At 36.8% G+C, this 19,859-nt stretch overlaps 1 protein-coding gene across 2 annotated transcripts in view; it reads left to right on the top strand.

Annotated features, from left to right (window-relative positions):
- LOC149833840 (elongation factor Tu, mitochondrial-like) overlaps nucleotides 1-19,502 on the top strand; it is a 45,407-nt gene extending 25,905 nt beyond the window's left edge. The window contains exons 8-13 of one of the 2 annotated variants that reach the window (XR_016432717.1): nucleotides 8,592-8,675; nucleotides 8,932-8,997; nucleotides 9,079-9,141; nucleotides 11,179-11,419; nucleotides 15,523-15,699; nucleotides 19,076-19,502. Coding sequence is in view for 1 of the 2 variants with exons in the window: in XM_090011057.1 (XP_089867183.1) it covers nucleotides 8,592-8,675; nucleotides 8,932-8,997; nucleotides 9,079-9,141; nucleotides 11,179-11,419; nucleotides 15,523-15,593 (525 nt within the window). In the remaining variant the exon portion in view is untranslated. Of the gene's footprint in view, nucleotides 1-8,591; nucleotides 8,676-8,931; nucleotides 8,998-9,078; nucleotides 9,142-11,178; nucleotides 11,420-15,522; nucleotides 15,704-19,075 lie in introns of those variants that run through there. The other variant, XM_090011057.1, reaches the window with a different exon arrangement.
- The last annotated feature ends 357 nt before the right edge of the window (nucleotides 19,503-19,859 follow it).

Raw genomic sequence — 19,859 nt, 5'->3', positions numbered from 1 at the left:
AGAAAATCAACATAGTAGACATGTGAAAGGACGCACTGGAATCTAGAAGCCAAGATGTCTTACCGGGTGGTGAGGAAGTAGACATAGCGGCTTCGGAAATCCCTCCTTTGAGAAGGGGTTGTAAAGCTTCTACAATTTGTTAAAGGGAAAGAGACCCATTTGACGATGAAGGTCGTTCCTCCGGTTGAGATGTCATAGCCGTTGCAAGCAATTTCTTCCATTTTGGACAAATAGGTTTAATGTGCCCCAACTCATTACAAAAATGACATGTAAGATTGCTATAGTCCCTCTTTGCTCCTTGACCACTTGAGTTTTGATTCTTGAAGTGAGGGGGCTTGTAGGTCCTTAAATTGCTCCCCGGTCTTGAGACGACATTAACACCTTCATTTTCTTCATTGTTGGAAGGTGTAGCAAGAACACTTGAGTTGCTCTTGCTTGTACCCATCCGAGTCTCTGCCCCACTAAGTTTAGTAATTACATCTTCAAGAGAGGGGGAAGTGAAAGCGGATAAAAGAGAAGACCAGATTTGTTCAAATTTGGGCCTAAGCTCATTCAAAAAGTTGAAAAATCTATCTTCTTTCAATTGTTTATGGCAAAGCTCTATGGCTTCACCACTCCACTTAGGTTCGAGCATAGCAAACTCGTCCCAAATAGAAGAGAGCTCGGCAAAATACTCTCTTATAGTCATCTCCCATTGTTGAAACGTTAGCGCCTTTTTTTGGAGATAGTACTTATGTGACAAATCCTTAGAGGTGTACATCTTCTCAAGATATTCCCATACTTGAGAAGCCTTTTTGCACTTGATGATATTTGCATTAATTCTCGTTTCTTCAGACGAAAACATCCAAGAGAGGATTTTAAAATTCCTCATTTCCCATTCTTCATGCTTTTTCGTATATTCTTCAAGAGCCTTGGTCCTTTCATCATCTTCAAGAATTTTTATGTCTTTTTTTTTCTAGCGAGGTTATCTTGGGTTCCGGTTCGGGAATCGAGCCTTGGAGATAGCCCCAAAGCCCTTTTCCTTTGATGTGAGCTTTCATATTTTCGGCCCAAACATGATACTTGAACCCATTGAGTTTGAACCCAAGAGAGAAATGAGAGTCTTTTTCACCCATTAGAGATGAGAGATGATGAAAAACAATATGTACCTCAAGGGTTTCTCAAGTCTTTCTTGATAAAGGAGGCTTCTAAAATATTGCCCGAAGAAGATGATCCACTCCAAAAAAAGAATAGCTTGAAGTCACGTTTTTCGAGGCACTAAAAAATGAACAAACGCACAATCCTTCTTCTTCAAACGAGGCTCTGATACCATGTGAAAGTATCTTCAACAAGATACTATGATCAAGACCTTAATATTCTTGATAACAAATATATGCACGCATGCACAATAAGAACACTTAGAACACTCGTGCATAAAAGCAGAAAATCACAAACTCTCACAAATGCACCAAAGGCATAAAAATAAATATTCGAACTTTATTAGAAGCTTGGGCTTTGACTCAAAGCCATGAAAATACAAGAGGGGAGAGGCCCCTATTTATAACCAAACAAGGAGCCACATAGGTGGCTCCCAAGAGAGTCGTTGGGAGCCCCCAACGGTCACATATGTGACCGTTGGAGGCTCCCCAACGACTCTTTGGGGAGCCTCCCTATGTGGCACAAAATACAAAAAAATAAAAAAGAAAGAAAGAAAAAGAAAAAGAAAAAGAAAAAAAATAAAAGAATTTAAAAAGTTACAATCATATTCCAAAATGGAATATGCGTAAAATAAGTATTTACAGAAATACCCTTTTTGGGTGAACAATGAGACAAAAAATAAATATATATAAATATATAAATAAATAAATATATATATATATACATAGTACATATGGATATGTCTCTCTCTCTCTCTATATATATATATGAATATATGTATACGAGATTGCAAGGTTGATACATAATTTAACAGTAACCACTAGAGGCTGGCCATGAGGGTGGAAGGGAGGGTTAGGAAGGGGATGACTGCCACTAGCCGGCCAATGAAGGTAGAGGAAGGCAGAGGTGGGGTGATGGTGCAGAATACAAGAGAACAAACAACAAAAAAAGGAGCGAAGGAAGGGTGGCTAGGCCAAGGATAGAAGAAGAGTAGGACATAAAGGGCCATTGCCGCCAGTTGGGTTGGCCGACAGATGTAGAGCTATGTAACCACGACACTCCATACCCGTGTTGTAACGACCCCAAATTGTACCCATGAAAAAGTAGTATTTTTTTTAATCAAGTGCAAAAACATTCCCAAAAATCGGAGGCCTTTACAGTTACAACCACAAGGGATCTTATACACATCTTTGAAACCAAACCAAACTTTATTTATTAAAGTACATAGAGTATGAGACATAAGCAAGTAAAATATGAATAAAGCAGAAAGAAATGCCACGCTGTCCAAAAGAATCGGCCAAGCAATCGTGTGGTCTCTTCGTAGTACTCTCGAAAGCAAGTCGCCTCACTGCGCCTCTGAGGCTGTAAAAACATAAAAGTAGGAATGTCAGAATCCAAAGAATTTTGTTTACGAATCTCTTTAATGAAACAAATAAGTAAAAAAAAACATAAATAAAATTCATTCAATATTCTAGAGGAATGCAGTCATGACAAATTCATAATTCAATTAACTATTCATGCAATAGGGAACATCAATTAAGCATTAAAAACAATTATCATGCAATAAAAAGAGATATCATGCAATCACCAATATATCATAAGTAAGAAAACAAGTAAATATGTATGATCTAATGCATAACACAAATATGCATGATTTTAATGCACATGCATGAATAAATTATTATCTTTTATCAGAGTTTTCTTTTATATTCATGTCTCTATTAAATACAGACAATTTAAGTTTCTTTTTTTATTATTGTTGCCCGCGGATACTCTAAACGGGTAAAATTTTTTGAGGTCAAGTTAGGTGCTTAGGGTAACTTAGCACACAAGTTGTATTTTATTACTGGGTTCTAAACTTAGCCCTCGACCAAAACAACCTTCAGAACATTAGACATCCAAATCTAATGTCGAGACACCAGGGACATCAAAATCCATAAGTGTCACTTTCTTGTTATACCAAAACAACAATTATATCTACACACCATCTCCAGGTAAAGTGACAGATTCTTCTTAAAACCGTGGCCAGAAGAAGAACCTCAATATCGGGTTCAGGGATAACAACAACGCACACGAAGTTTTAGTATCCTCACGGTTTTCCAAAATCGCAATGTCCAAGATTCCCATACTATAGAAGGGACATCAAAGAAACGTAGATTACACTGTTCTTTTAATTTATTTTATCTTGTTATCAATTTATCTTTTTTAAATTACAATTCAGCATGCAGAATTAATAACACAAGCTTGCAAATCAACATGCGCAGCTCTTCACGGGACTACAACCCGTGGCAATATAGAACAGTGTAATAAGAACAATAATATCATATTTGATTTTTGCAATATATAAAATAACTCAAACAAAGAGCAATACATGCTCAAGGCTCACACGGCCTATGATGATCCCTTTTGATCATCAATGCATTCATATGCAAAAATCATCAATACATGCCACTATGCATTCCTTTCAAATGCTTGTCAATACACGTTCATTTATGCCAATTTAAGGATGTCCCTGAACAACAATATTCATATGCATGCACATGAGTTCACATATTCATGTTAAATTCACATATTCATATCAAATGCATGCTTTCATTTAATTCACAAATGCATTTTTTCACTCATGAATCTCTTCACTTAAAACATGTGAACACCCATGCAAGTAGGTTAATGCAATAACACATCTATCTCTTGTATGCACATGTACATGAAACCATCTATGCAACAATACGTTGATTACACATGATATACTAAGATCAAGCATGCGAATATTTCATTCTTTGGTATGAATACAACTATATCTAATACCATAAGCAATTTCATACATTTATGTGGCAATATACACTTTTTATTTTAGTTTCCATTAAGCACATTGAAAAATCATAAACTGAAAACAGATTTTTTTTTTTGAAGACATGTGACCCAGCTGACTGGGACGGTTGGGTTAGATCCCCAGCCTAGCCGACCCAGTCGGCTGGCGACTGACTGACCCAAAAGCCCAGCCGACAGGGGTCGGTTGGGATCCCCAAAAAACTTATATATATTTAAAAAAAAAGCACCTGCCCAACCGACCGGTTGGGCCAAGTAGGGTTTAACAATCTCTGCCAAGGGCTGCCAGACCAGCCCTTGCCCAGCCGACTGGCTGGGCCTGGTCGGGCTAGATTTTGCCCAACCGAGCCCCACTCGGCTGGGCTGCCAGCTAGGCCAACACACACACACACATATATATATATATATATACATATATATATATATATACATATATATATAGTTTTATTTCCGACATGCAAAAAAACACACTTTTAGTTTCTGATTATGCGTGTATATGCATATTTTCATTCAGTTATGCATGCATGGACAAATTCATATTTTAAGTATGCATTCATATGCATAATCACACTCAATAATATAAGCATGTTCATATTTGCATAGATTCATAAGGCAACAATGATGTTTATGCAGATTTTCAATTATGCATGCATGTACCACCAAATTCATTTACAAAAATTCATGCATATACTCATTATTGCATCCAGATTTCAAGATTTTACATGCTCTAAATCCGGGCCAGATTTGCGCATGTTACAAACATGGCAAATCGGTCACGATTTAGGGATCCCCGAATACAAGCATCAATATAAGTTTTTTTTCCATAAAATAAACCCCATAAAAGAGAAATATAAAACCCCTATTAGAGTAAATATTCAGATTTACTCTTTTTTCATAGATTTTTTACTAAAATCTCGCATGGATATCATATCCATGTCCTTTTTCTCATTCGAAACAAGAGAAAGACACGTACCTTGACCGTAGAACGAAAAAGAATTGAGAACGGATGGTGGAAACGTTGGATTATTGAAGAAGAAAACCCTCTTCTTCTTCCTTTCTTCCCTCTTCTCCTCTCTTTTTCCTTCTCTTTCTTTCTTTCCTTTTTTTTTGACTATAAATAGGAGAGGGGGGTGACCCCCCTCTCTCCAGCCCCTTCTAGATGTGAGAGAGAGAGAGAGAGAGAGAGAGAGAGAGAGAGCTCTCCAATGGACTCTTACTCTCCTTTTTTTTCCAAAAATTTTAAAACTCTCAAGTGTTGACTTTTTCAAAGTTTCCATTTTAAATGGACTTTTTAAAACCTTCTTAGATTTTTCTGTGTGTTTAAGGACTCTACTAAGAGTCCTAAACAAATACCAAAATAAAATTTTGGAATTAAATAAAATTAATTAATTAATTATTTAATATTAAATACAACAACAACACAACAACAACTACGCCTTCATCCCAAAACAATTGGGGTGAATTATTTATGTATTTATTTAATATTAAATAATAAATAAAAATTTATAAGCTTCCAAAAGTTGCCATATTAACTTGGGAGACCTCTTAACATTAATTAACTTCAATTTAAAGGTATCTAATGAATTTAAAGTTAAAAAATTCGTTGGGCGTAGATTTGGATCTAGATGTGGATCCAAGATCCAAATTCATCTCTAAAAATCCAAATAAGTCTAGGGATGGATCAAATCCAGATTAATATGGGTCTTGTATAGAGTCTAGATCCATATTAATTTGGATCAAATCCATTAGATCCAGTCCGATCCAAATCCGGATCCGAACCTACGAACTGCTTCTTTTTCGAAAAAGCACGATTTTCGTGTCAACTGTAGTACAAATGCAAAAGAGTAAAATATCGTTATACTCAGAATTTTGAGACGCATCCAACGATATATAACTCGAATTTCACTCGAATTTTGCTTGAATTTAAATGTTGAAAATAAAACTTTTTCTCACGTTTTAAATAGCTCGTTAAGGCCTCGACAATGAGACTTGGGCCAAGCCCAGACTGAAAAGCATCGGCCTAAAATCGAGAATCTATCGATTTTTCTTCTATACTTAGCCAAATTTTCGAAAAATCTCAAAATGACTAAGTGTGAAAATATGCGATATTACACGTGTTGACACTGGCACAGGTATCAGGCGCAGTGTTGGTATGCCGCGGGTCGTGTCTCGCACTATGCTGCGGTTTCAGGTCCAACATAGTACCGAAACAACTATTTTGACCTAAGTCAAAGGGGGCAGGGCCATTTTGGTCCCACCCCACCTCGATACTTTAACACCCCCTCCTCCCTCTCTCACGAAACCCTCACTCGGGACACTCTCTCTGATCTCCCCGAAAACCCTCGAAAACCCCCTTCTCTCTCCCTCTGCTCTTTTGACTCCCCTCCTCCCCCTCTGTCTCTCGATTCCCCTCCTCCCCCTTTATCTCCTTCTCTGGCTCTCGCCTACGTTCACCAACCTCCCCCTTCCCACCCTCGAGAGAGAGAGATGTACTTACCTCCATCTTCTTCTTTGTCTTCTTCTTCACCTTCTTTGTACCCCTAGAGAGAGAGAGAGAGAGAGAGAGAGAGGCGGTGGGAGGAGACCCCCTTTATTCATTTATACATTTTAAAAAATTTTGAACAACCCCCCTTTATTCATTTTTTACTTATACCCCACTTCTTTATTCAAAATATCGTTTCAGGACACCCCTTTATTCATTTTTTACCTACACCCCTCTCTTTTATTCAAAATATCATCCCACAACTCCCTCTTTTACTAAAAACTGCATTGGACCTACAAACCAACAAACCATTATGGATCTTGCATTGGAACCCCCCCCCCCCCCCACACACACACACACTATATATATATATATATATATAGCCATGTCTTCGTACCCTCATTTTTTGAAATTGTTGTGTCGTACCTTTTGTACCTGCACTCTTACCCGTACCATGGTGACATAGATGTAGAAGAAGGCGGAGTGGGGATGAAAGGGTGGGATCATATATATATATATATATATATATATATATATATAGAGAGAGAGAGAGAGAGAGAGAGAGAGAGAGAGAGAGAGAGAGAGAGAGAGATCTTGGGTTGGCCGACAGTTGTCAGACGACTGCCTTAACAATCGTTGGATGACCATCCAGTGGTGTGTATAGAAAGAGTGTGGGTCGAAGAAGTGGGGAGCGTGGAGAGTGAGATTGTTAGGCAAATAGGGAGATTGTTTTCAGGAGAGAGAGAGAGAGAGAGAGAGAGAGAGAGAGAGAGAGAGAGAGAGAGAGAGAGACTCAAATGTTCTTGGGTGTGTTGGATGGTTTGGATTCCCCTTATACCATAGTGCAAATGATAGAGGGGTTCACGTCTGATTAGTTAGTACCAGGGCGATAATTAGTAGTTAGTTTGAGAGGATGATCAACCATACTGGGATTGAGACATGTCCCAAACTCCTAAGTGAGGTAGAAATGTGGAAGAAGGGAGAAAGGAAAAAATATAAGTTGCTAACTGGAATCCAATTATAAAAGATTTCGTTGCAAAGTTGTAATCGATAGAATAGGGTAATGTGTGATACATATATTTACTACAATTCAATTACTACTCCTAGTCCCAATATTTTTTTAGTATCATTTAATTTAAGTGTCTTATTTAATCTTTAATATCCAAACCTAGATCTGCATTTCTATTTCTGTTCTTGGCAATTGTCCCGAACCTGAGTGATCTATCCATGACCAAGATGAAGCGTGGGTGAAACTAAGGCTTTGTTTGGGAGCCATTGTTGGGAGTGACAACAGATGATTCATAGAATCCTCATCATTTTCGTTTCTTGGTACTGCAGTTGGGAGATGACATTAAAAACTAACAGATTTCAAAAACATCCTTGCGAGGATGTTGCCAAATTGGTTGATTCCGTTGCCGCTCTAATCGCCTTTTTCAACAACAATTCCCAAACAGAGCCTAAGTGGATGTCCAAACCGACTGATGTCTTGTTTTTCAAAACCTGTTGTGTCTAACTCTTCATACACATGTCCAACACCGGCAAGCGTGTTAGTGTCTAAGTAGCTTAGCATGTATCTGAAAAAACGTGTATATATATAGATGATCAAAGAAAAGGGTCAAGTCTATGATTAGGCAGAGATTAGTTGGACTATAGTCTAGAGAATCTAACTGCCCTGGACTAGGCACGTGCTGACCCGATCCCTAGGGCGATTAGCCCCCTAGTTGCCTACTTTGACTATATAGCAATTTGGTGACGTTCATGAGTTTCCCCTACCAGATGAGTGGAGCTCTCATGGGCTTCTCTTAGCACATTATTATATTAAACAACTTTTCACACTTTTGAGTTGTTATGAGTTGTTATTAGCTAGTTCAATCCTTCTCATATGGAGCTTCTGTTGTAACATTGCAGTAAGACCTCAATCATGGGCGGATTTATGTTTTCAGAGATAAGAAGAAAACATAATGATTCTCTTTTATTTGTTTTTTTCTCACTTAGTGTGGTTTAATTGATAAAGTTGTCTTTCTAATGTGATAATAACTCATTATTGTTGAGTGTCGGTGAAACTGCTGAGAGCATTGCTACTTTTCTTGCACCATATCTGCATGGTTAAATGTTTTCTATCTTATTTACTCTTTATGTACAGGGTCGTGGAACAGTTGTGACTGGTCGTGTTGAGCAAGGAACTATTAAGGTTGGAGAGGATGTTGAGATTTTAGGGTTGATTCAGGTGGAGTATCAATATGTGGGATAATGTTGATTTAATTCTCCTGTTCATGATACCTTGTGAGGCCCAGTTGGTCATGTTAAACTTATATATACGAATTTTGTGGCCAGTTATGCATGGTTGTAACTGATGCATTGCAGAACTGGGTCGCTGAAGTTCACATTGGACTTAGAGTCCTGGCTATTTGTCAGAGTTCTCTTTTCATCTGTATTTTCTAGTACTAAGAGAATGAGTTATCAATTTCTGTTTTTTTTCCCAGAGTGGTCCCCTGAAGACTACTGTTACTGGTGTGGAGATGTTCAAGAAGATACTGGATCATGGACAAGTAAATCTTTTCCCCATTGTTCTAGAATTCCTTTGATTTAGCTGGCTGCTATAAATTAATGAGTTAACCTGGTCTTTTTAGGCTGGAGACAATGTGGGTCTTCTTCTGCGTGGTTTAAAACGTGGTGATGTGCAACGCGGTCAGGTGATTGACTTAGTTCTGCTTGTACTTGATATAATGAAAATCTTTATTTCAAAATAATCTATTGACTCGTTTTCCATTGATTGAAAGGGTCCATGCATAGTGAAATGGGTTTACTTGGTTTTGGGTCATGAATGACTTATGCCTAATGAGCCCGCTATGTTGGGTTAGGATCACAGGGAATTATCTTGATGTTTTCCATAGTATCACAAAAAGGGATAAGTTAAACATTAAAAGCTTCGAATAAGATCAAGGGTTTTTCATAGTATTGCAATTTTTTTGGGTTTAAGAATACATTGTGATTTATGCATTTTATCAGCAAAGTCTGAGGGAAAGATTTTTATTTGAAATTTCACATTTTTATAATTTTATTCCCTTTTGAAAGTTTTTATTTGAAATTTTACATATTTTTATAAATATATTCCCTTTTGTTTTATGAAGAGGAACCTTCCTAGGGACACAAGTCACTTAATGGGCTCACCTCCCTATGTAGTAAACCCCGGACAGTCTACCAACCCCCATGCCTTACATGGACTGACCAATGATAGTGATGGGGTGTAAGAAAATACAACCAAAATGTCCACCAATAAATCAAATGGACAAGCACAAAAGTGTCACTATGGACACACTCACAGAAACCCACAAAAGGAGTACCTCTAGTGAGTATTATATGCATATACAACCATATTATACACCTATATATGTACAATTTAACACCAATTCTATTTGACTAGTCAACTCTATGTTGACTAGTCTAGAAAGAACCTAACTAATAAAGAAAAAGAAGAAAGAAAAAAGAGAAAAATAGTTACAAGTTACAATATATACATATATAATATATGTATATGTATATATACATATATACCTATGTCACACGGACTCGGCTAAGGAGGTGCCGCACCCGAGTCGACACGCCCCGACACGGGTGCGGACTCGGGTGCGGCTTCGGACTCGGCCCGGACTCGGTCAACACCGAGTCGGACTCGGTCAACGAGTCCAGGCCGAGTCCGTCCACATTTTGGACTTGGTCAACTTTGACCGAGTCCAAAAATGTCCCTAAAAAACCATTTTTTTTATTTTTTATTTAAAAATATATATATAAAAACTGTGACAGTGCTGCAGTCACAGCACTGTGACTGTGCACACTGCACAGACTGTGCTGTGGCATTTTAAAAACAAAATAAAATTATATATATATATATATATATATATATATATATATTTTTGCCGAGTCCCCGTGTCCAAAAATTTTAAAATTGTGCCGCACCCGTGTCGCACCCGCACCCATGTGACATAGATATATACATATATAAATATGTATGCATACTTAAGTATGTATACATATAGATACATTTATATATATATTGTATATATACATATTATATTTATATACATTTTAACATGGGGTACATCCTAGAAGCAATGGGATTTGATTCAATATCCTTCATCTCGAGCATCTTCACACACCCCCTGCTAGCCAGGTGTGCTCAACCCACGGGGGCAGTTTTATTCCCTTTTAGAATTTTTTAATTTTTAAATTTATTTATTTTTGCTGATATTTAAATCCGAGATAATGGAATCCGGAAAATCTCCCAATAATTTCATATTTGATAAATTTCCATTTTCAACTCTTTTCATTATGTTTAAGATCTCTGTCACGCGAATACTCCATTTGTACTCTTGTGCCGTGTCCTTTCTGTACTACTCATAATGGAGAACTCCTTAAAAATGGCCGTCACCATATCTGCAGCTGTAGCCATCTGACAGGTTAGGATCATTTGAACTGAAAAGCATTCACTTATCGTTGCGGTTTGCTGCTCAAAGTACAGGACCCGGTAACTTTACTCCATGGACCCAATCTGTTCTTTCTTGGGTGATTTATTCATGTTACTGGCTGAGTTGTCTGGGTTTCTCAAGTGTATGCTGTACATAGGAGTTTATGATGTAGCTATCCCAAGTCCATGTGTCAGGCCATTGAAGCAATTTTCCATAAGTTGCTTCAGTGGTTTAACTGCTTTTAATGGTTTCCACATTTTCCAGGTTGTTTCCAAGCCTGGTGCTGTGAAGACATACAAGAAATTTGAGGCAGAGATTTATGTTCTCACAAAGGATGAAGGTGGTCGTCATACTGCTTTCTTTTCAAACTATAGGCCACAATTCTACTTGAGGACTGCAGATGTTACTGGGAAGGTGGAATTGCCTGAAAATGTAAAGATGGTGATGCCTGGGGATAATGTAACAGCAACTTTTGAGCTTATATCACCTGTTCCGCTTGAACCAGGTATATCAGTAACTAATCTACTAGAAAAGTCTCCCATCGCCTTGTAACTCATTTATTTTGAGCTGTTACGTGTTTTTTCATATGATGGCTGAAATATGACCTGGTTTTCAGTGGTTAAATAAAAAAAAGAAAAAAGTAGGGTGATGGGGATCTGTTGCTCTCCACAATTGCCAATTTTTTTATGTGGTATTTAATTATTTTAGTTCAATGTTTATGAAAGTGCTAATATTTCCCCTTCTGTGTGAGTGTGTGCGCACGTTTAGAGTAATTGGTTCCTCCTAATGTCCATAGGTGCTAATTTTTTAATATGGGTGCTTCTGCCAGCCTCCCACACCCATGTCATACCTGAGTACCTGCATTAGTACTTGGGCACTTGGGGGTGTATGATTCAACTGGTTTGAAACGTGACTCAGCCAGTCAATATGGTCAATACTAAGGATCAAACATGTCCATTGTTAACTATATACTTTTCAGTCTATTGTTAACTATATACTTTTCGATTATTAATTATTAGTTCATTATGTATCTTTGTCATATTTTAGACTTTCATAATTGACTATCTAGAGCTTCATACATAGAGCATATTCTATATTGTAGTATCTTTTGTGTGTGTGTGTAGCTGCACCCCTGTACCCATCATTTTAGAAATCCTCATGTTGTACATCACATGGTTACCAGATTACGAAATGGACAAAGGAAGTGATGCGTGAAGGGGAAGCGGGGGAGTGTGTGTTTAAAAATAGTAGGAAGCATGAAGTGGGATACAATTGTGAAATGATTGTAGAAGCATATGGGAATCGAAAAAGGAAACGTGTAGGAAGTAAATAGAAAATGACATGGAAGTGAATAAGAAACGCCATAAAGACAAGTAAGAAGCGATTTAAAAACATACAAATTTGTTATAATATTAATAGTATATATTAATATGAAAGACGTTTTCCCTCAAAAAATATGAAAGACATAAAAAGTGAGGCGGAAGTGATGGGGAAACGAGGGAAGCAAAAGAGAATTGAGTTGAGAAGTGAGGGGGAAGTGCGCTTCCCATTAAAGGGGAACAAGTTTCATGGCACTTCTCCTCCATTCAGGGAAGTGCTGCTCTTTGCGCTTTGGAAGTGAACTCTAAGCATCCAGGCGCTTCCGATAACTGTGGCACATTGTACCTGGTACATGCACCTATACCTATGTAAAGTAGATTCCATGACATGTTTTGCAAATCAGACCCCACAAATGTGTTCAACATGGTCCATTTGCTAGGAAACAATTATTGGGTTGTGTGTTTTCAATGGAAAAGAACATAAATTTTTTTATCTTCAAAATATAAAAGTTGTGGTTATTGATTTTTTGAAGCCCTTCAAATATATCCACACGGTGCAGTCAGCTGATCTTTTTTTTTTCTTTTTTTTAAAAGTCTAACCTTAATGATGTGATCTATGTGGTTTGTTTAGTAGGAATCAACTTTTGGATCGTCAAATTACGACACATAAGTAGGCTTTTGAAGGGCTTCAAAAATCAATGCCCAAAAAAAAAAAAAAAATATATATATATATATATATAGAGAGAGAGAGAGAGAGAGAGAGAGAGAGAGAGAGAGAGAGAGAGACTAATGTGAAAGTTCCAGGCCATTTATCTTGCAGATCGTCCCAGACCCCTTTAAAACACATATTTACATGTGTTTTTTATTTAATCTAAATAAATTGATGTAATCTCTATGCTTTATTTAGTAGAAAACGTGTATTGGTTTAAACATTTTCCATATTTAGATGTATTTTTGGCTGAACAAAAAAAATCAACTATTCATATTACACCAAGAACTTGATTAACTAAAAATCAAGAAATCTTGTCAAGTTGTTTGATCCAAAGCATGGTTCTTAGTGAATAAGCAATGATAAACACATCTTCAGGTTTGAATTAATCATTAAACACATGCAAGTACCTTTTTTAAAGGGGTCTGGGATGGTCTGGAACAGAGTTACTGGAAGCTTCTTAGATAGGTGAGAAGCTCGCTTCGGAAGTGCGATACTCGCTTTCGAAACTTGATAGGAATCTCGATTCTCTCATGCTTCTCTTATGCTTTTCACACATTTCATCTATTCTTATATGTTTTCTCACTCTACTTTTCATGTTTTTTTATTTGTTTCCTCTCACGCTTCTCACTCAATGTGCTTTCTCTAAATTGGCAATCATCATTTTCAGATTTTGTTAAAAATTTAATTCTTGCACTAAAAATTATAAAATTTAAGAATAGTCACTTTTATTTGCGTTCCATGTCGATTTTCATTCAATTCTCATATTGCTTTTTTTTTATTCCTTGCTTTCCGCTTCCTATACATTTTAAAATGCATCGCTTCTGCTTCTTGTATCGTTTCTCGCTTTCCCTTCCTAGTCTGACAACCTTGGTCTGGAACTTACACTAATCTCTCTTTCTCCGTCTCTCTCTCTATATATATATATGTGAGGTAACATTTGGTAATGGTGCCATTACGTACAAATGCCTCTGGATCTCTCATGCACAAGTTGTTTTGATCCAATCTGACTTCATGGATGGATTCAGCCTATTTAAAATAGTGGAAACCCAGCTTTTGGATCATGTTTTTTCGACGAAAAAACATGATTTTATGAACCAGGAAAGTATCGCATGTTGTAGACCATCAATTTTTGAAACCTTATAAGATCCTGCCTATGTGTTGTAATCAGACAATTCAAAAACTGATTCCCAATATATATATATATATATATATATATAGAAAAGAAAGGAAAACTTATTTCATATTTTTTTTTTGGACTTGTATGAGTAGTAGATATATGATGTTATGCCGACGGATACAATGATGTTGATGTGGTATACAGATAAATAAAGAGGAAGTACGTAGAAAATAATGAAAAACTGATCTAGAGTAGGTTCTTTAAAACAATTTGTAAGATAGGTGGAAGAGGAAATTAGACTGAAATGTGTCAAAGGGCATGTTATAGAGAACTGCACGGTTCAAGAGACTTCAAGAAGATAAAATGAGTATGCTCCGTAGACGAGATATGATGTGGTTTGAGAATCTTGAACACAGCTTTGATACCATAAAGAAGAGAGGATTTCTTGTGCATAGTGGAGATATTAAAAAAAACAAAAACAAAATGTAAAGTGTTCTTACGGGAAGAAAGCAAGAAAATTGAGAGTGAAGAGAGGGAAATAATTCTTCATCTAATACCAGAGTGAAGCTTCATTCATCAGTTTACAGTTGTCAGTCAACATTGCTGAGAGACATTGTCAGAAGTTGGGTCCAATGCCTCAAATTCTGCCTCCATATTTAGAAACATTGTTAAAAAGCTTTGTTATTTGTCCAAAATTTGACAGCTGATTCAAAATTCTTGAAGCTTGATTGGTTTGCTGCTGAAGCTTTGGCGAAATATAAATTTTCCAATGGAACTATTTAAGGTTCAAGTACGCATACACAGTAGGGGTCATTGCTGTGTAAGCTTGGTTATTTTCTTTGCGAAGGATTTCCTTGTTACGGAACTTATTTTAGGAGATTAGGGCATTTTCTCTAATTCTGTGCTATAATTTGTAATAATAAAGGATCACCTTTATTGAGGTCAAGACCTCATCCTTACTACGTGAGCACTTAAGGTTGAAGCAATCCTAGGGAGATGGTGGGGAAATGGAATACTTTCTGCTGCTGCCTGTGGAATACGGTGTGCTCACGTGTTGAATTAAGTGGGACTTGATTGAACTTCCTCTTGTCCATAGGCCAATCTCATTTTGGTAAAAATTAATCTGGTTACATGATGTTTGGTTTTTATAAAAAAGGAAGAAAAAAGTAACTTGCCTCCTTTTTAAGAATTTTTAAATTTATGCATTGCTTCCATCCATCTTTTTTTTTCCCAGATTGTTCATACCTTGTTCGAAGATTGTATTTCTCTATCCATATAGTCAAGGATTTCACTTTTTTGTTCCTTTACTTTTTTCATTTAAAATTATGCATCTGTTTAGAATTTTTTTTTCATTTCATTCTTTCAGTATTCTTGTATTGTTCTTATAAAAGGGAATCTCATATTTTGTTGCTTGTGTTTCTTGACAAATGAAGCCTTGCAATTTTTGATGGTTATGTCAGGACAAAGATTTGCCTTAAGAGAAGGGGGAAGGACAGTTGGTGCTGGGGTGGTGGCCAAAGTTATAAGTTGACATGCTTAAGGTGTTCCATTTTCTTTCTTTCTAATTCCATTTACATGGCAAGGAAAAATAGAGAATCCACACATTCAAGCAGCAGTGGGGCAAAACATTGGTTCCGGTAATTGCTGGTGCACTCTCAAGATATGATTATTGCATTACCTTTTCTCTTTTGATCATTCTGGAAAGCACTCGGTACCTCTCAATTTTGGTACGATGAGATCAATGCAGTTACATTATGCTATTAAGTCTGGACACAGACTTGGTGCAATGTGGTCTAACACATTGTTCTCTGTCTTGTTCCTTGCATTGGTGTTACGTAGTGCATATAAGGTCGGTTATTTGGAAAAATAATAATAAAATTTATTGCTAGCGCTGTGCAAAAGAATGTTTATGTTATCTAATTTGCTTCCAGTTATTACAAAAGTTGGTTTAGGGCATAGTCACAAATATCTGTATCGGCTATATCTTGGCGAGGTATAATGTCTGGATATTATAGGTTTTTCAATAAATCTCAGGAAAATCTCGGAAAAATCTCGGGATTTAAAAAATAGAATAAAAAATAAAAAATAAGAAAAATAACAAAAATATATGTAAAGCAAAGGAGCCATAATATGACATAAACAACATAACAAACAACCTAAATATGCAGAAAATTTCTGTAGGTGTTCTTTCTTTTCTTCTTTCCCTTCTTCTTTTCTTTCTTTTCCTGTCGCAGAGCAGCCACCGACAGCCCCGCTTTCCTTTCCTCTTTTTTTCCTTCCTTCTCTTCTTCCTTCCTTTCCTCTTTTCTTTCCTTTCTTTTCTTCATCTCCTTCCTTCCCTTCCTCTTTCTTTCTTTCCTTCTTTTCTTCCTTCCCTTCCTCTTTCTCTTCCTTCTTTCCCTGCCACATCCCTGAGTGTCGATTAGTGGGGTCTAGGTTCAAAGACCCCCTTTACTTAAAAGTAGGGGTGTCAACAGGCCTGGTTTACCCGGACCTTATCCTAACCAAACCCTATAGGTTCCAGGTATGGTGATAAATAAGAAGACCCAATTAAGACCTGGATCTGGACCTGAAGGTCCAATTAATACATGCACCCGGGTATAGTTTGTGAAATTTTATACCAGACCCGACCCGAGTTCCGATTAAGACCCACAAATTTTCAATGTAAAAATGATAAAAAGATGGTTTTACGGGGTATGGTCCGGGTTTGGTTCATGTAGTTCTTATTTGGGTCAGGGTATGATTTTTCTTATAGTGGACTCGATTAGACCCGGGTCCGGACCTGATACCATACCCGAAAATCTGGACGTTCCACATGGGTCTGAACCAAACCCTACCCGTTGACACTCCTACTTAAAAGACTTAAAGTTAAACCCCAAAGGAAAAAGTTATAAATTTTATACCAAAAGTAACTTGTTAACGACATATGTATCCCTTTTTTTCAAAAATCTCCAAATACCCCTACACTAACAGTTCTAAAAAAGTAACTGCTGCTGGGTTGCGATAGCGGTATTATCGTGATATTATTGCGATATATATAAATTGCCAATAATTTCAAAATATTGCAATATTTTACCTTTAATATCATTTTTCCATTTTACAGCTTTAATATCGCGATATTTTCAAAATATCAGCGATATCTGCGAATATGGTTTAAAGTGGAAATTTAGGGACTCCCAATTAAATTTCTAGTCAGTCTATTCACCAACATATGTAAATCTATTATAATGGTGTTTCCAGTCATAATAAAAGTTTTGAATCTCTCCCAGCATTTTTTTTATCGTTGTACTAGCATTGATATGGTGAAGGTAGGGATCTGAAATTATAGATAATAGCGATTGAAAACAAGAAAAGGAGTTTTCATAGATAATGGCTGTTGTATTGTAGCACAAGATGTCAGTTAATAGCAAAGAAGCGAGTGGCTTTAGATAGTGTCCAATCAATTTTTAGTTTACAAAGACCAAAATTGATTTGTAAGGCATTTGTGATCATAAAAGCAATCTATATCTAATCTATCTTGTTTTCATAGATTAGAAGTACATAGATTAGAAGTTGAAAGTCAGGTTATCTTGATATTTCAAATTGTTGCATGGTTTGAAAATCTAAAGTTATAATTTCACAATATTTTCATTGATTAGTTCCATGGCTTTGTAATTAAAATTGAAAGACCATCCTTTTTTTGCTCTTGTAAAACGAGAGTATTTCTTAAATTTCTTCTCAGAATTTCCATGGACTCTTAAAATTTTATAATATTCTCGATATTCTTAGTATTTTTCCTGAGATACATGTTTCTTTGAATATCACCTAAGAAATTTACTCAGTGGGAGTATTCAGCGGATGATATATGTTACGTGCTGTCATTTTAGAAAGCTGATTAGTTTGAAGGTTATTGTGATTATCTTAGACATTCTTGCAGTTGTGCTCCCATTGAAATGTTATGTTTGGAACATGCTTTAAAATCCGTTGTAAGCCGTTATTTGCTTGATGGAAGCCCCAACTGAACCGTTCTGACACTGGGTGTGTTATCTCAGTCGGAGACAGTCCAGGTGTTTAGGGTTCTCTCTCTCTCTCTCTGCCGAACCTCCTTTTCTGGCTATAAGCAAAGATCCTATATGCTATATGTTTAGGTTTCTTGTGCCACAATCCTGGTTTAGGCTATTGTGAGAAAGAAATTAGGAAGAAATATCTGATTGTCCAAATATTCATGGTGTGATCTAAGCATAATGTCAGCATATTAAGAGTTCACTTTTGCAGGTCATTTGTTTCTGATTTGTGGCTGTATATGCTTTCGGGCATAAATTCCTCATTTTGTGGTGGGACAGATTAGCGTGCATTAGTTATGGTTGGCTTCAGAAAATAAACCCTGTGATTTCCTCACAATTGTTGGCTATAAGTAATTTAAGTCTGTTTGTGAGCCCTGCATTGGGATGGAAAGACCACTTCTCTGTGTTACCAAAAGTATGATTTTGCCAAAATATGGTGGTGCCAAAGTGTGATACTGGAGATGATGTTAAAAGCAGTTCTCTTGTTGAAATGTGGTATTGAAGTCAACTCCATTGACGAACATTTTGGCAACAGCACGGTTCCCAAACATCAAAGGGTGTTGGAGAAACTGCAATGCATCACTCTCAACTAGCAGTGAGTGTTGGGAAAACTTTAACGACTCCAATTGAAGGCTCCCAAACAAAGTCTAAACCTATTTTAAAGTATCATGCATCACTAATCATGAAAGCATTTATCTCGTGCAATGGCAAGAATTACATGAATGGAATTGCCAACACGTGCTGCTCTTATGCATAGATGCATTTAAAATGTTTTTTATTTTTTGGGAAAACAAACCATACAAATTTCCGAATTCCGACTGCATCTGGAAATTATTTTGCCTTTTGAAAGCATAAAAATAAAACTTGAAAACATGTTTCTGAGCTTTATAATGAATTGGATGTCTGCCAATAAAATTTCCTCTCCTTTGCCACACTAATCCAACTTCTCTTATCTGTCTGCATCGTTCAGAGATGAAACCATCATGCAGCAATTCCTGTACCACATCTAGAAGTGAGTGGAGAGGTTGTATATGGACTCAGGCCCACACTGCCTGAGAAAACATTGAAGTACTCAAGTTCTGAAGTGGTTTCTGCAACACATTTGAGCTTTTCCTCCAACTCAGGCTCCTTAAAAAGTTGTCTGTTTTTTATTTCTACTGGTATCATTGATAGCATTTACTCTATAATGAACCTTCTCATCCTTGGCACGTTGACTAAGGGCCTCGGATAATTGCATAAAATTTGCACTAATTTTTCTGCCTGAACTTCAACACTTGGGCAGCAAGGCCGATTGCAACTTCCTAAGATTTGCCCTCTGCTTCAAGTGTGGCTTTTCATCCCCTGAGACAATTAAAAAGAGTCAAAGATAATTCAGTTTTTAATGAGATTTGTGTTTGCCAGTATGTGCTGATGTTTGGTTTATTTCAGCTGTTATACACTGTATTAGGCTGTGGTTTTTTTGGTCTTATGGTCACTGTTTTTAGCTACTGTGGCTCCGTTGTTTTCATGCAATGGAGCCAAAAGATTGTGCCTTTCTGGGTTCACTATTGTATAGGTTTCTTTCTTTATATATTTTGTATACCTTATGTGCCCCCCCCCCCCCATTAGAGACCTAGTTGGGCTGGCTATGCCTGCTGTACTTTTAGTCACTTTTCCGATGGTGAAAATCTGTGGCATGCCCCTTGCCCACAGCACATCATAAAGTATATGTAAAACATATAATTGAATGATTTGATTTACAAAAAGTGGGTTTA

This window comes from Nuphar pumila, chromosome 6 (genome assembly GCF_984573655.1).
Source record: "Nuphar pumila chromosome 6, dmNupPumi1.hap1.1, whole genome shotgun sequence".
Classification (NCBI taxonomy): Eukaryota; Viridiplantae; Streptophyta; class Magnoliopsida; order Nymphaeales; family Nymphaeaceae; genus Nuphar; species Nuphar pumila.
This window is presented reverse-complemented; position numbering and strand designations above follow the sequence as displayed.